Raw genomic sequence first — 15,161 nt, 5'->3', positions numbered from 1 at the left:
TCGAGTGCTCCTACGGTGGACTCTGCCTCCGGGCAGTCGAAAGCCACTTCGTTGAAGGAGTTCAAGCAGCCTGAGGATGTGACGAAGAAACGCCACCGGCATAAGCGACGTGCACGTAAGTCGTCAACGGAAGAGGAACGGGATGCTTCGCCCCCCAGAAAGCGAAAAAAGAAGACTCGAGTGCATAGTCGTACACCGTTGCCGTTGCCACTCCAGTCCGATTGCGAGGGCTGGGAGTCCACAGGATCAACGGCCTCGACATCGTGGGTGTCGACATCGAGGAAAAGCCCAGAGCCACCTAGATCGATGGAGCAGTCGGGCATTGCGACGCCACGGCAGAGTGAGGCGCCCTCCTTCTCGATGCCGGCACAAGACACCTTGAATCCAGCAGAGGAACTGCTGCGACCGATGTCGAGTGCGACCGATGTCGAGTGCGTCAACCTCAGTATCGAGACCGCAGGTGTCGGTTGGACAGAATGTGCCGATGCTGCTGACATCCTCGGTACCGAGACTCGTGTCGACGTTGTGCTCGGTGTCGAGGGAGGCACCGATGGATCTTCAGGGTGCGAGACCCCTTTTACAGCATCAAGCAGCAATGGAACTTACTCCAGCTCGTACCCCTCTAGTCTCACCTGCTTTGACTCCGCGGCAGGAGTACAGACCGGAGGACTTCCTTGATTTTGGGGAGGATGCTGCGGAGAGATGTATGAAGGAGGGCACACAGGCACGTACTGATTTACTTGCTCTCTTGGACTCCACTGATACTACTCCGATGGGAACAACATTTCATGGCTTCTCGGGTGTATCAACGGACCAAGGTGTCAGATTGCTGTCGGTACCGAGCGCGTCGCCTGTCCTCCCGGTACCGAGAACGCCATCGATGTCGCCGCAGCATGCACCCATACGTTTACCTGCTCTACTGGGACCACAGCAGCGCGTTTCGGCCTCGACGAGCCCGATGCAACCGCAGAGGCTGACGATGTTGGATAGGGCAACCCTGACAGGACCATCCCCGTTGTTTGTGCGCCCTCCTGCGATGTTTTTCAGCCACCCACAAACCTCACATTCTAATCATGGGTGTGGTTTTGCTCATACCCCTTCGGTGGTTTATCCGGCGGACTACGCCGAGTATAAGATTTGGAAAGCACAGTATCAATCTGGGACTCTGGCGACCCAGGCGGCGATGCCAACACCTGTACCTCCACTCAGGAGTACACCGGTGGCTGCGCCATCAGAAAGACGTCAGCCGGTGAGACAACAGCACCAAATGCCTGTCCAACCGCCTGAGGTGCCTGACTCTGGAGATGCAGATTCTTCGGACACTTCTGGTTCGGATGAGGATGACCCTTCGAACCCAGAGGAACCGATAGAGCCAGATTTACCGTCAGATGTGCCCCCACACACATCTACGTTGCCCACAGAGGAATTAAAGGCCTACCATGTTCAAATACGTGAAATGGCAGAGGCTTTGGGACTTGAGTTAAAAAAACCAGAAATGGACTTAAAAGACCCGGTCTACAATATGATGGCACGTGCCAAGGTGACACACCCGGTGTCTTTACCCATGCTGCCAGCAATAACAAAGGCCGCAAAAACGGCTTGGGATGTATTACAGACGTCGACAGCTACTTCCCGTAAACTAGAGTGGCTCTGTCGAGTGCAGGATGAGGACAATGACTACCTCATGAAACACCCAGTTCCCAACTCACTAGTGGTAGAGTGTGCCTCTTCCAGAGGTGGACAGCGTCATTCGACGCCCAGTGACAAGGAGGGCAGAAAGCTTGATGTACTGGGCCGCAAAGTTTATGCGACATCAAGTCTGGCGATAAAAATCGCAAATTACTCAGCGTGTTTAGCACGCTATGGACACCATATTTGGGATACATTATTCCAAGATTCTGCAACGATGGCGCCGGAAGAATTTCAGGACAATTTTAGAAAGACTTATGAAAAATCTACAGTAGTGACAAGACACCTACTGAGCACATTCAAGCATGCAGCAGAGACGGAGTCTCGGGCAATGACTAAGGCCATAACATTACGGCGTCATGCATGGCTGCGTTCAACAACTCTACAACAAGACATGCGTGAAAAGGTGGAATATCTGCCATTCAACGGCAAGGGACTTTTTGCAGAGGTTACTGATTCAACGATGCAATCGTGGAAACAGTCAAAGTTTACTGCAAAGACATTCATGGCGGCCATGGGAGGCCAGGCGTCTAGGAACCGCACGTTCGGACGGCAGCAAGGCCGGATGGCCTATAGGCAAGATAAGAGAGAATACAAGAGACGCTATAAGCCTTACCAACGTAATAAGCCTTTTGCCCAACGCCAAAGAGGTCAAAAACAGGGCAAGGATCAACAAAAACAGTCTCTTTGATTGGACGGTCCATCCACCTCTGACTCCTCCATCACCTATGAGACCAACAACACCAGAGCAAATAGAGCCCAAGACCCGCAACATCGGTCTTGTGTGGATCAGCAACACCATCAAGCTGGCCAGCCACGCCCAAGCGTGGCACCATATAACATCAGATCAGTGGGTTTTGAAGATCGTAGAGTCTGGCTACGCAATAGAGTTCAAGACTTTGCCACCCTTTCAGGGGATAGTGTATACCAGACCTACCCAAGTGTTGTTGGAAGAGGTACAGGAGTTGATTAAAAAACAGGCAATTGTGCCAGTGAGGTGGGTGGACAGGATGTGGGGCTTCTACTCCCGCTATTTTCAAATCCCCAAGAAGGATGGGGGCATAAGGGCCATTATGGACTTGAGAGAACTGAATATGTATGTAGATACAAGAAAATTCAGAATGATAACCTTACAGAGTGTCTTACACCTTCTAGTACAGGAGGAATGGGCAGTCACTCTAGACCTGAAGGACGCCTACTTTCACATAGGCATTCGGGAAGACCATCGGAGATACCTGCGTTTCACCGTCGGAAGTACAGCATACCAATATGTGGTTTTGCCGTTCGGGTTATCCACGGTGCCACGGGTATTCACCAAAGTGATGGCGGCGGTGGTGGCGCATCTGAGAACTATGGGTATAGTAATATATCCGTATTTGGATGATTGGTTGATGGTCAGCGACGACAGAGAAAAGTTACTTTCGCAAGTCCAGTGTGTGTTAAATCTTCTAAGGGACCTGGGTATAATGGTGAATCTGAAAAAATCCAGGTTGGAACCCAGACGGAGGGTCGATTACATAGGCGCAGTATTGGACATGCAGGAGAAGAAGGCGTACCTACCGGAATCCAGGTTCCTACAGATCAAGGAGCTTATTCACCTGTTTCAACAACACCCAGAACAAAGGGCGGTGTCAATACAGAGGCTCCTGGGACTGATGGCATCGTGCAATACGACGGTCTGAAACACTCGGCTACGTATGCGCACACTGCAGAACTGGTATCTGAAGCATTTCCGACCAAACCACGACAGTCAGCACATGCGACTGACACTCCCGGGCGTGGTGTTGGATTCTCTGAGTTGGTGGACGATCCAGACCAGCTTGCTGTCGGGGACACCTTATCAGCCGCTTACCCCAGAGTGCAGTATGACAACGGATGCCTCCCTATAGGGTTGGAGAGCGCATTGTCTGCAACATCAGATACAAGGACACTGGTCGAGTCAGCAAGCGAGCAGACATATAAACTACCTGGAACTCCTAGCGGTATTTTTGGCCCTAAAGGCATTTCAGCCCCTGTTGCAAGGAAAGGTTGTGCAGGTCCATCTGGACAACACCACAGCGATGGCGTACCTGAACAAACAAGGGGGTACGGTCTCACGGTCGCTTTGCGTGCTGAGTCAGGACATTTGGGACTGGTGCATAGCTCGAGACGTAGTGTTGATGGCAATACACATCAAGGGAGTCGACAATGTACAGGCAGATGTTCTCAGCAGGCCACTGCTGTGCAGTCACAACCACGAGTGGGAGATAAGTATGGACTACCTAAGGCCCCTCTTCAACAAGTGGGGATGGCCAACTGTGGATCTGTTTGCGACAGCTGCAAACGCAAAGTGTCCGATGTATTGCTCACGTGCGGGTGTAGGCACGGGATCACAAGGGGACGCTTTTCAATACAAGTGGACCAGGAGTCTATTCTACCTCCCCCCCCACCAGCCGTTGATATCGAAGGCTGTTGTGCAGATGCTCAGGGACGCGACAAAGGGTATCTTGATAACGCCATGGTGGCCCAGACAACAGTGGTTTTCAGCGGCACTACATATGTCGAAAGGGGTCTACCACAAGTTTCCCAACGTGCCGGACTTGTTGACTCAGAGTGAGGGGGCGTTGCAACATCCTCAGGTGGAAGTTCTAAGACTGGCAGCGTGGCATATAGGCTACTAAGTAGAATACTACTGAATAATAGGAAAAAGTCAACGCGCCGGAATTACGATAGTAAATGGAGGCGTTTTAAACAATATGCCAAGGAACAAGGTTTCTTCCCAAGGAGGGCAAGTGTGACTCAGGTGTTGTTGTACATGACAACGCTCAAGTTGACGGGCTTAGCGAACACGTCGCTGAGGGTTCATTTGGCGGCAATATCGGCAGAGCATAGGGGTTGGGACGAAACTACAGTGTTTTCCCATCCCGAATGCAAGAAGTTCCTCAAAGGCTTGAATAACTTATTCCCGCCAATACGGTGCCCGCAGCAGCAATGGGATTTAACACTGGTCTTACAGGAAATGACTCGAGAGCCGTTTGAGCCCATGTCTGTGGCTTCTTTACGTTTGCGGACTCTAAAGACTGCTTTCTTGATCGCGGTTACCACAGCTCGGAGAGTGAGTGAACTGGCTGCCCTCCGGATGGATCGGCCGTTCATGCAATTTTATCCACATAAGGTCACGTTACGCTTGGATCCGAGATTCCGCCCCAAGGTGACGACGGATTTCCACATCAATGCAGACGTGATACTTCCAACTTTTTTCCAGAACCCAGAGTCCAGTATAGAATGAGATATGCATACTCTGGATGTGTGTAGAGCACTTTTGTACTACATGGAAGCAACAAGCTATATGCGACGAACTAAGAAGCTGTTTGTCCTCTGTAAAGGACGCTCTAGGGGAAAACCAGTCTCAAGGCAAAGATTGGCCCAGTGGATTGTACAAGCAGTAAGGTTGGCTTATACTGTTCAGGGGAAGCTTCCGCCAGGCTCCATTACTGCGCATTCAACTAGGGCCTACGCATCCTCGGCAGCAGATTTGGCAGGGGTGCCGATGCATGACATCTGTAGAACAGCAACTTGGGCATCCAGCCAACCATTCATACGGCATTATGCCCTGGACATTCGCCAATTGAAGGAAGGAGAGTTTGGGCGGAGTGTGTTGAAAAGGGTCCTGCCGTGACTGATACCTACCACCAGGGTTACAGCTGGCTAATCACCCAATGTTATGAATGCAACGGATCACTATCCAGATAAACAGGTTGCTCACCTGTAACTGATGATCTGGAAGGGATCCGTTGTATTCATAAGACCCACCCAGACCTCCCCACGGTGAATGAGCAGGACAAGATCATGTAAGGACTTCAAATGGTCAACGATCGGTTCTCCAGAAACTGAAAGAGACACGCCCCAACTGCTGCTGATAAGAGCGGCACGGCCTCGTGCATGGCAGTTAGGGGCGGAGCGAGGAGCTAGCTAATCGGTCCGTGAGGTCACTGCGCAGGCGCAGAACCCAATGTTATGAATACAACGGATCCCTTCCAGATCATCAGTTACAGGTGAGCAACCTGTTTTTATAGTGTATTTACTACCCTGTTGGGTTCCACAAGAGATTCTACAAAATGAATCTATCAGTATACATGGAGAGCTTTTCTTTGCTGGTCAACGAGACACTCGATTCCTTGTGGCTCAGCAACCACAAACACCTTCTGGCTGTTCTACAAGAAGGTCTGAATAAAGGCTTTAAGGCAAACACCTTGAAGTGCCAAGTGGCATCTTTTGCAGGACTCATCTCAGGAGACACAAGAAGAAATATCCAGGACCATCCTCCCCTTAAAAGCTTCCTGAGCCTTGCAAGCTCCGCCATTTGAACCTATACATTCCACTGAGGGGCCTTTCCTTTAAGGTGGCCTTTTTAGTAGTGGTAACTTCTGCACACAGAATATCAGAATTGCAAGTGTTGTCCGCTCACAAGATCATATGCGTTTTCTCAACTGATTCTGTGCAACTCATACCAGACCCCTTTTTCCATCCAAAGATGACATCCTCATCCCACCCATCACAGGATGTCATCCTACCATCTTTTTGTCCCAAGCCTGTACATCCATCCGAGAGGGCATGGCACAAGCTGGATGTCCAGAGATGCCTTAAGACGTATTTAAGATGCACAGAGGATTCAGGAATACAGAGTTTCTTTTTGTTAATTTTTTACCAGCTTCCATGGGCAACCAGGTCTCAACAGCCACCATTGCCAGGTGAAGCCATGGATGCATTCTGCTAGCGTATGAATCTCAACATTTATGCTCCTCCACACACATTTTAGAGCACTTTACAAGAGCAGCAGTCACCTTGGCAGCTTTTTCCACAAATGCTCCAGTACAAGAGATTCGCAGAGCAGCCACATGGAATGCACCATCTACCTTCATGAGGCATTATAACATTGATTCGTATGCTTCATCACAAGCAGCATTTGGACACAGAGTGCTTCAGCAGGTCCTCCCCGCAGAGTAGGCACAGGTGCTTCCTCCTGGAGAGTCTTAGGGCCAGAGCTGTGGTATGTTCCACTCAGAGATGTCCTCAGCTCCAGGCAGCAGAGAACAGAGCATTGGTCACTTACCTTGCTGCTGGAGCCAAGGACATCTCAGCCCTCCCAGGCAGCATCCTGGCCTACTCCATGGGAAACGTAATACTACTGTGACCTACAACAACCTACACTACTCTGGCCTGAGTTGCATTATTGCTAATATTATTTTCCCTCTGATCCTCTATATGAGATACTAATACCACCACAGCTAGGGGTGGTAAAAAATTAAAAATAAATGCAATTTACTCCCCAAATCTGGAAAGACCCGCTATGCTGTTCTACTGAATACTTCAAGGGAATTTTACTTGTTTGTTTTCTCATTTTTGCTAACAATGAGATTGAAATGATTGAAAAAAATGCGATTGTTTTCTCATTTTTGCTAACAGAACATAAGATGAAATACATATTTCTTTCTAATTCAGGTAAATGAAAGCATTAATGACTGGAAGACCACCAAGTGGAAGGAGATTAATGTTGAGCAGATGGATCTTGATTGCAAGAAGTTTGCTAAGGATGTGAGAACTTTGGACAAGGAAATGAGACCATGGGATGCTTTCGTGGGACTGGATAACACAGTTAAAAATATGATTACATCTCTTCGAGCTGTGAGTGATCTCCAGAATCCATCTATCCGTGACAGACATTGGAAAGAACTCATGCAAGCCACCCAGGTAATCCATTCAAGCTGCAGTAAGTGCCAATTGTTATTTAGAAATTTTATTTCTAACATATGCTTTTCCACCAGCTAACTTGAAGACTTCTTGTAGCAGCTTACGAATTTTAAAACATGGTGTGTGTGTTGGGGGGGGTGTACTTGAATATGTAAAAACAATGGCTAACATCCAGACTGACAAAGTGTGGGTGCTGCTGCTGAATTCCTGGCTAACACAGCATCTGCGCTTGCACTGCAGCGTGAATATCAGTGACTTCCCCTTCCTCCTGAAGCACTCTGTGTCACTCAGAGATATGAGTTAGTTCTCATTCAGCACCTGTGCTTTGTTAGTCTTGATGCTGGCCAAATGAAACATTTATTTTACTATGTAAACTGCTCTGAAAGCTAGCAGGCTAGCAGCACTCCACTGGTCATGCGGGGGGGGGGGATTTGTGCTATTCTCCCCCACCCCCATAAGTGCTCCCTCAGGGATCCACCTATGGGTCACAGGGGGCACTTCCAGGGGCAGAGGAGATTGGTGAAAATTGCCTTCTCATGCAAGCACACACATTACCTTAGTTTGTCTTCACAGTGCATGTGGAGGACAACACATCGTTCGATGTACTTTTGCATCATTAGGATGTTGGCCACTATGTAGAGATAATCTTTCAAGGAGAAAGCTTCTCTTCCATTAACTTAGGCTCACCTACTGCTAGCCCAGCATTCCTTTCACAGCAAAGTTATCTACTGGAGACCTTATCTGAGCAGCTGTTAGTCAATCTGTGAGCAGAAATATTATTTTTCTCTTCTTTCTCCCTCACATTATTATTCTGCAGGAACTGTGAAAACCTGGTTGTATCTTTCATAAGAATAACCCTGCTGGATCAGACCCAAGGCCTATCTAGTCCAGCATCCTGTTTCACATAGTGGCCCACTAGATGCTTCTGGGAAGCCCACAGGCAAGAGCTGAGGGCATGCCTTCTCTCCTGCTGTTGCTCCCCGGCAACTGGTATTTAGAAGCATCTTGCCTCTTAGGCTGGAGGTGGTCTATAGCCCTCAGACCAGCCATTGATAGACTTGTCCTCCATGTATTTATCTAAACCATTCTGAAAGCCATCTAGGCTGGTGGCTGTTACCACATCTTGTGGCAGAGAATTCCCCGGCTCAGATTAGTAGGAACACGCAAAGGAACATATGCCAATAGTTCCTTAAATGTATTGCTTAGACACCCATTAGACAAATGTATTGCTTTGACATCCATTACACATTGTCTTTAGTAGGTTCATAGAACATAAAGCTATACTTAGCCCAGGTCCCCCCCTCCCGCAATGTTTCCTCAGCAATAGAAAGATGTCCCCAGTGACATCTGTCAGCTGCCTTTTAGGTATGCTGCACATAATCCAGCATATTTTCTTGGGTTCTTGTTGATGAAGATCCAAAATACCACTGTTGGAATGATAAAATAATAAATTTGAGGGATGAAGTATTGCTGTTGTTTGACATATGAGAGAGTTTTGTCTCTAGGTAATGCATTTAATGTCATATAATTTCATGTTTGGCTCTTACTGACTTCATTTCATGGAAATATTTCTGAAATGTTATAAAGAACAGCCTTGTGCTGCAGCAGGCAATGTATGGAACCACTACCAGATCACCTGTTACAGGTAAGCAACCTGTTTTTCTGTCTATCTTCTCAATATCTGCATCTGTTCCATACCAGGTGAAGTTCACCATGTCAGAAGAAACAACACTTGCAGATCTACTTCAGCTGAATCTTCACAAATTTGAAGATGAGGTTCGCAGTATTGTGGACAAGGCTGTGAAAGAGTCAGGAATGGAGAAGGTACAGTTTGTGCCATTTTATGCTTACCTTACTCTTGGGGATAGAGCCTGAAATGACCACTTCCAAGATCTGTGTTTTGCACTTCTCCAATAGTCTGAGAATGTGACGTGGTCTCCTATCTTTGAAAGCAGATTTTCTGTCTTGAAGTGACTTTTCAAACTTCAGGGCTTCTTTTCTCTTCCTGAAATTTTGTGTATGGAGATAATTACCATTATGGAAACTAAATTTCTCCCTTCCACTTTTGTGGACAGTCTTCATCCAGGGGCTACTGTATATTCTCTCCCTTGAAAGGAAGGTAGGCAAAAAGTTATGAGTCATCCATGTCCCAAAAGGTTAAGCAAATCACAGGCAGTTGGTTTATCCACAGCACTGTCCTGACATTTGAAAAGTTACTGGATGATGCCACATACAAGAGCAGTCTGTGAAAGTATAACTGCCTTTGCCAACTTGTGGCCCATGCATAATCAGGAATGGAGCTCTGCTTCAGTACTTTTATAAAGCATCAAAGTGACTCAAAAAGTATGGTGAATAATACCAAATCATCAAATGTGGAATGACAAGATAGACTGAGCTAAAGGCAAACATTTTTCATCTGGGCTGCCTGTCTTGGAAATACTTCTTTCAAGGAAGACCTAAGCCACTTCTTTCTTCCTTGACCCCACCATTGTTCTGCCTCCTTGTAAAAGAAATCTTTTACACCTGGGAGTTATTCGCACATGGTTTCATGCTGCGGGGTAAATGTTGAGTGAAGCCACTTTGAATTACACTCGTGGCATTGAGGGAAGCAGCCCCTTCCCTCTGCTCTCAGGTTTGCTTTTGATGCAAGTTCACATGGCATGCCTCCATATTTTCCTTCTAGCCGATGGGGGTGGGGGAGATTACTAAAGAGCTACATCTGCATTTGTAAAGAGAGTATCCCTCTTATTATGCTAATGATTCTACATCAGTGCCTCTCCCTATTTGCTCCCGCGTTTTTAGAAAAAGTAGCTTAAAACCATCATTTTTAAAACCCGGAAATACACTGAGATAAGCTAGAATTTGCAAGACAAAGCCTGATTTGTGTGTGGAGTGCATCCAAGGATCTCTAAGGGACTTCAGGGTAAGTTTGGCTGGTGTATGAACACACACACTCTCTCCCGAAGGAGATTCAGGGTAGAAGCCCTGTGTGTAAAGCCTCCTGGAGGTTCTGCTGGAAGGCATGGATGGAAGGTACACTCCTAAAGCTTATAAAGGGCAGGAGGCCTGCCAGAGATGCAGCCACTGGCATAGCTCACCAGTGGGCAGTCCACCTGGCTTCTGTGGTGGGGCTGAGATCGGAAGTGGAGTTTATATTTTATATTGTGATAAAATTTACATTGGACTCCTGCTGGTGCTGACGGAGTTTCTAGTGTCTTGGTTCTGTGGGGTCTGGTTATAGTAATGTATCTAGACTTGTCTAGAGATGAGGAGGCAGGGGATGCATTCACTGGCTCTGGGGCTGCTATTCTGGCAGTAGTGGGGAGCAGAAGAAGGTTGTTACAGGAGAAAGGAAATCAGAAATTTAATAGCTGTTTCTCCTTCCAGCTGCTCTGTCAGCTTTTTGACCTTGGGGAGCAGACCCAACTGCCCACAGAGCCACACCTTGCTTCTTAGTAATGCCAGGTTGGTTCAAAATAAATCAGAAAATATCCATGATTTGATTTGATTGTGGATGATGGAACCAATCTGGTATGTATCTCAGAGACCTGGGCACTTTCCAGATTACACCCTGCAACGGGGTCACGGCGGATCTCAGAAGTGTGCTTCCACACTTCCTGTGTTGTGACACCACAGTCCCTACGCTGACAGCAGGGTGCTGTTCACATTTCCGATGCCTTGTTTCAAATTTAATCACTGCAATATAGTACTATGACGTTGTGTATCCGGCATAAAAAGGTTGCTCTTTTTTGGGTTGTTCGTTTCCTCGAGACTGCTCCCCCTGCTGTTTAAGTTTCAAATGCAATTTGCCTGAAAGGAAGCATTTTGCTGCTGTTGAGCAGCTAATCTGAAAGTGCCCTGGCTGAGGGAGGCTGGTGGCCCAGAATGGGCACTGTTTCTCACGCTAGAGTATTCTGTTGTGGAGCAGGTCAGCAGACGTGGACAGGGAGGTGGCATGGCTGCAGTATATAGAAATAACATCTCCCTTACTAGGATCCCCATCAGAGAATTAGCCTATATAAAAAATGTGTACTTAAATCTAGGGATTAGGGGCAGACTGGGACTTCTGTTGGTTCAGCCCCACTGCCCAACAGAGTCAGTCCCTAAATGAGCTCATGGACTTGGACACAGAACTGGATTTGAAGTCTCCCAGACTGATGGTGGTGGGGAACTTCAGTGTTCACTTTGGGACCAATTTGTTAAGAGCAGCCCATGAGTTCATAGTAGCCATGACAACTATGGGCCTATCCCAAGTAATCTTTGGACTGACGCATGTTGTTAGTCACACAGTCAATTTAGTCTTTTGCTCTGATCAGGGCAGAGTTCCGTGGGTGAGGACTGCTGTAATTTGTCCATTTTCATGGAAAAACCACCATCTGGTTAAGATTGGACTCACAATAATAAATGCTTCTCTGGGGGTGAGGGGGTGGGGGTGGCAGGATGCCTCCTTGGTTTAAGGAGGCTATCATTAGACTAGTCTTGAAGAAACCTGCATTAGACCCCTCAGGCAATTATAGGCCTGTCTCCAACTTCCCATGTTTGGGTTGGGTAGAGTGATTGAGAGAGTGGTGGCCACTCAACTCCAGGCAGTCTTGGAGGAAGCAGATTATCTGGACCCATTTCAAATCTGCCTTCAAGTGGCTTATGGAGAGGAAACTGCTTTGGTTGGCCTGATGGATGATCTTCAATTAGGAACCGACAGAGGGATATGACTTTGTTGGTTCTTTAGGATCTGGATCATGTTCCATTTGTCATTCATAACAGTGGGTTCTGCGCCTGCACAGGACCATCTGGGTAGAATTTTTTAGCTCTTGGTGGCACTTAGAACTGCCCCCTGCACATTCTGCATGTTCATTATTTTTGGTGGTTCAGCATGATTTTTCCTCATTTCCTTTCTGACTGCCAATGCATTGGTATCTCAGTAGCATGGCTCCTTGGATTGGTTCATTTCTGTAATTAAATTGAACAAAATAGTTACTTCTGACTTTGAACACAGACTGATTATTACTCTTAAAGTTGTATTTACTTCTGTTTATTCCTCCCCTATGGACTGCAAAATGACCTTTAAATGTTGCAAAAAGTGCAAGCGGAAGCTCCCTTCAAACATGGGACATGACCTGTGTCTGCTCTGCTTGGGGGAAAGCCATAACACTAGTGACTGCAAGATTTGCTTATCCTTTTCACAACAGACCCAAAAAACCCGGGCTTTACAATTAAGAGCTGCATTGTATGAGATGCCTTAAGACTGGGTACTCCGATGCTGCGATCTCCAGCAATTTTGTCATTGGTGCCAACATGGAAGATGGTGTCAAAGCTGGCGTTGGGGACTGCAACACGGTTTAAACCCTCGACCTTTGCAACTCCTTGCTCTAGCAAAGACCAAATTTTTAAGGAGCCTGTGCCAATGTGGAAAGAAAGCCACCGGCATAAGCATAAGAAAACACGGAAATCATTGGAGGATGAGGCAGATGAGCCAGCCCCCCAAAAACATCAGGACAAAGGCTCCGAACCAGCAATTGATATGCATTTTTCTACAACTGCTCGTACTTCTATGTTGACACTATCCCCTACGGGATTACAATCGACAGCCCTATCTCGCAACACTGATTACACCTTCGATCACCCTCTCAACATCAGCCCTTCAACATTTAACTTTGGCACCAGTTTTGACATCGACCACTCAACCTCAAGAGAAATCTTTGTCTCCCGCAAGAACACCTCAGCAATTGCCATCAATGCCAAGGGAGCATATGCCTCAACGTCAAGAGCAAAATGTTGAGAGATCTCCAAGAGATTTTAAAATTATGCAAGGGCTACTCTCAGGAGGTGGATGGAGTGATGCTAGTCGATATTGTGGGGTGGAGTCCCCAGGACTGCCATACAATTACTATGAATTCAAACTATGGGAAGCCCACCAGAAAGCATCTAAAAATTTGGTGCAGACTGTGACCCAAGTGACTTCTCCAAGAATTGAGGAGCAGGTTCCTATACCTGTGGCTCCGCCTGTGCAACCTAAGCCAATACGAGTATGCAGACATCTACGTTGCCATCAGGGCCACTGCCTATTATTCCACCTGTACAGACTACTACTACAACAATGGTATTACCACCCTCAGCCATACAATCAGAAGTTGTGGTCTCTTCAGATGTTGGCTGTAGCTCTGATTCTACTAGTACAGAGACAGATTCAACTGAACATCCTGATCCACCTCTGAATGTTCCCACCACTCCTTCCATATCTCCAAATGAGGAAATGCACTCCTATCATGAGCCCCTGGTGGTGCAGTGGTAAAACTGCCACCCTGTAACCAGAAGGTTACAAGTTCGATCCTGACCAGGGGCTCAAGGTTGACTCAGCCTTCCATCCTTCCGAGGTCGGTAAAATGAGTACCAAGAATGTTGGGGGCAATATGCTAATCATTGTAAACAGCTTAGAGAGCTTTGGCTATAGAGCGGTATATAAATGTAAGTGCTATTGCTATTGCTATTGCTATCATTAGCAGATTGCAGAGATGGCATCAACCGTAGGTCTAGAGGTAAAACAAAAACTCAAGACCTCAGCGATCCAGTTTATGATTTTATGAAAACTTCAGCACCCTCACAACCTGTCGTCTTACCCATGTTACCTGTGCTTTTCAAGTTGGCACAGTCAGCTTGGGCCATTCTTCAAACTTCGACTCCAACGTCCAAATGCCTGGAAAGCCTGTATAGAATACAGAAAGAGGATACTGAATATTTGATGAAGCATCCTATACCAAATTCTTTAGTGATAGATTGCGCCTCCACTTCTAAATCAGGAAGATGTCACACAACTCCAGCAGACAAAGAAGGCTGAGAACTGGACTTTGGGGCTGTAAGACTTACTCTACAGCATGCCTTTAAAGATTGCCAACTATGCAGCCTGTTTGGCAAAGTGTAATCTTTCACTATGGGACTCGGTACGCCATGACCAGGCTTCTATGTCACCTGAGGAGTTTCAGAAACATTTTACAGAAACATGTGCTAAGATGACTTTAATAGCACGACAGCAACTCAGCAATTCCAAACACTTGGCAGAGACTGAGTCCTGTACATTAGCCACTGCCATCAGTTTGCACAGACATGCATGGTTGCGATCTGCTACCTTGCAGCAGGACATGAAGGACAAAACAGAAGATTTGCCTTTTAATGGCAAAGACTTGTTCTGTGATGACACAGATTCCACTATGGAAAGATTTTAAAAAATCAAGATATACTGCCAAAACGTGTACTGCAGGGTCATCATCATACACTAATTCTCGTTATTGCCTGTATAATAGGTGGGGAAAATACCTACCACCCACCAGGGGAAAAGGTTGTAGAAAACCTTACCAGCGCTTCCAGAGAAAGCCCAACAAACAAAAAACATGCAGGGCTCTCCCTCCAAGTCCAATGAGTAATCCAAACAACATATTTGATATGACTGTCAGTCCACCGACACTCTCTACAGCTGCCAACTCATTCCATCAGTGCCGCCTCCAACATCAGGGTGGCAAGACATGTTTCAGCATGGCACCATATAACATCAGATCACTGGGTTCTTCATATAATCCACACAGGTTATGCTATAGAATTCAAGACTCTGCCAGTCTTTATGGGCATGAGGTACACTCCTACCTCACCGGCACTAATGAAAGAAGTCAAGATTCTCTTGGAGAAGGGGGTAATTTCCCCAGTTCAGTGGACAAAACAGAACAGAGGCTGCTATTCCCACTGTTTTCAGA

General features: G+C 46.9%; 1 protein-coding gene across 4 annotated transcripts in view; it reads left to right on the top strand.

Moving 5' to 3' along the window:
* DNAH17 (dynein axonemal heavy chain 17) overlaps positions 1-15,161 on the top strand; it is a 279,399-nt gene that overhangs the window by 95,333 nt on the left and 168,905 nt on the right. For all 4 annotated transcript variants that reach the window (XM_053296349.1, XM_053296348.1, XM_053296346.1 and 1 more), the window contains exons 26-27: positions 7,171-7,419; positions 9,121-9,243. In XM_053296349.1, coding sequence (XP_053152324.1) covers positions 7,171-7,419; positions 9,121-9,243 — 372 coding nt within the window. The remainder of the gene's footprint in view (positions 1-7,170; positions 7,420-9,120; positions 9,244-15,161) is intronic.

The sequence above is a fragment of the Hemicordylus capensis genome, chromosome 2 (assembly GCF_027244095.1).
Source record: "Hemicordylus capensis ecotype Gifberg chromosome 2, rHemCap1.1.pri, whole genome shotgun sequence".
Taxonomy (NCBI): domain Eukaryota; kingdom Metazoa; phylum Chordata; class Lepidosauria; order Squamata; family Cordylidae; genus Hemicordylus; species Hemicordylus capensis.
The sequence above is the reverse complement of the archived record's forward strand: the minus strand, read 5'-3'. Positions and strand labels throughout refer to the sequence as shown.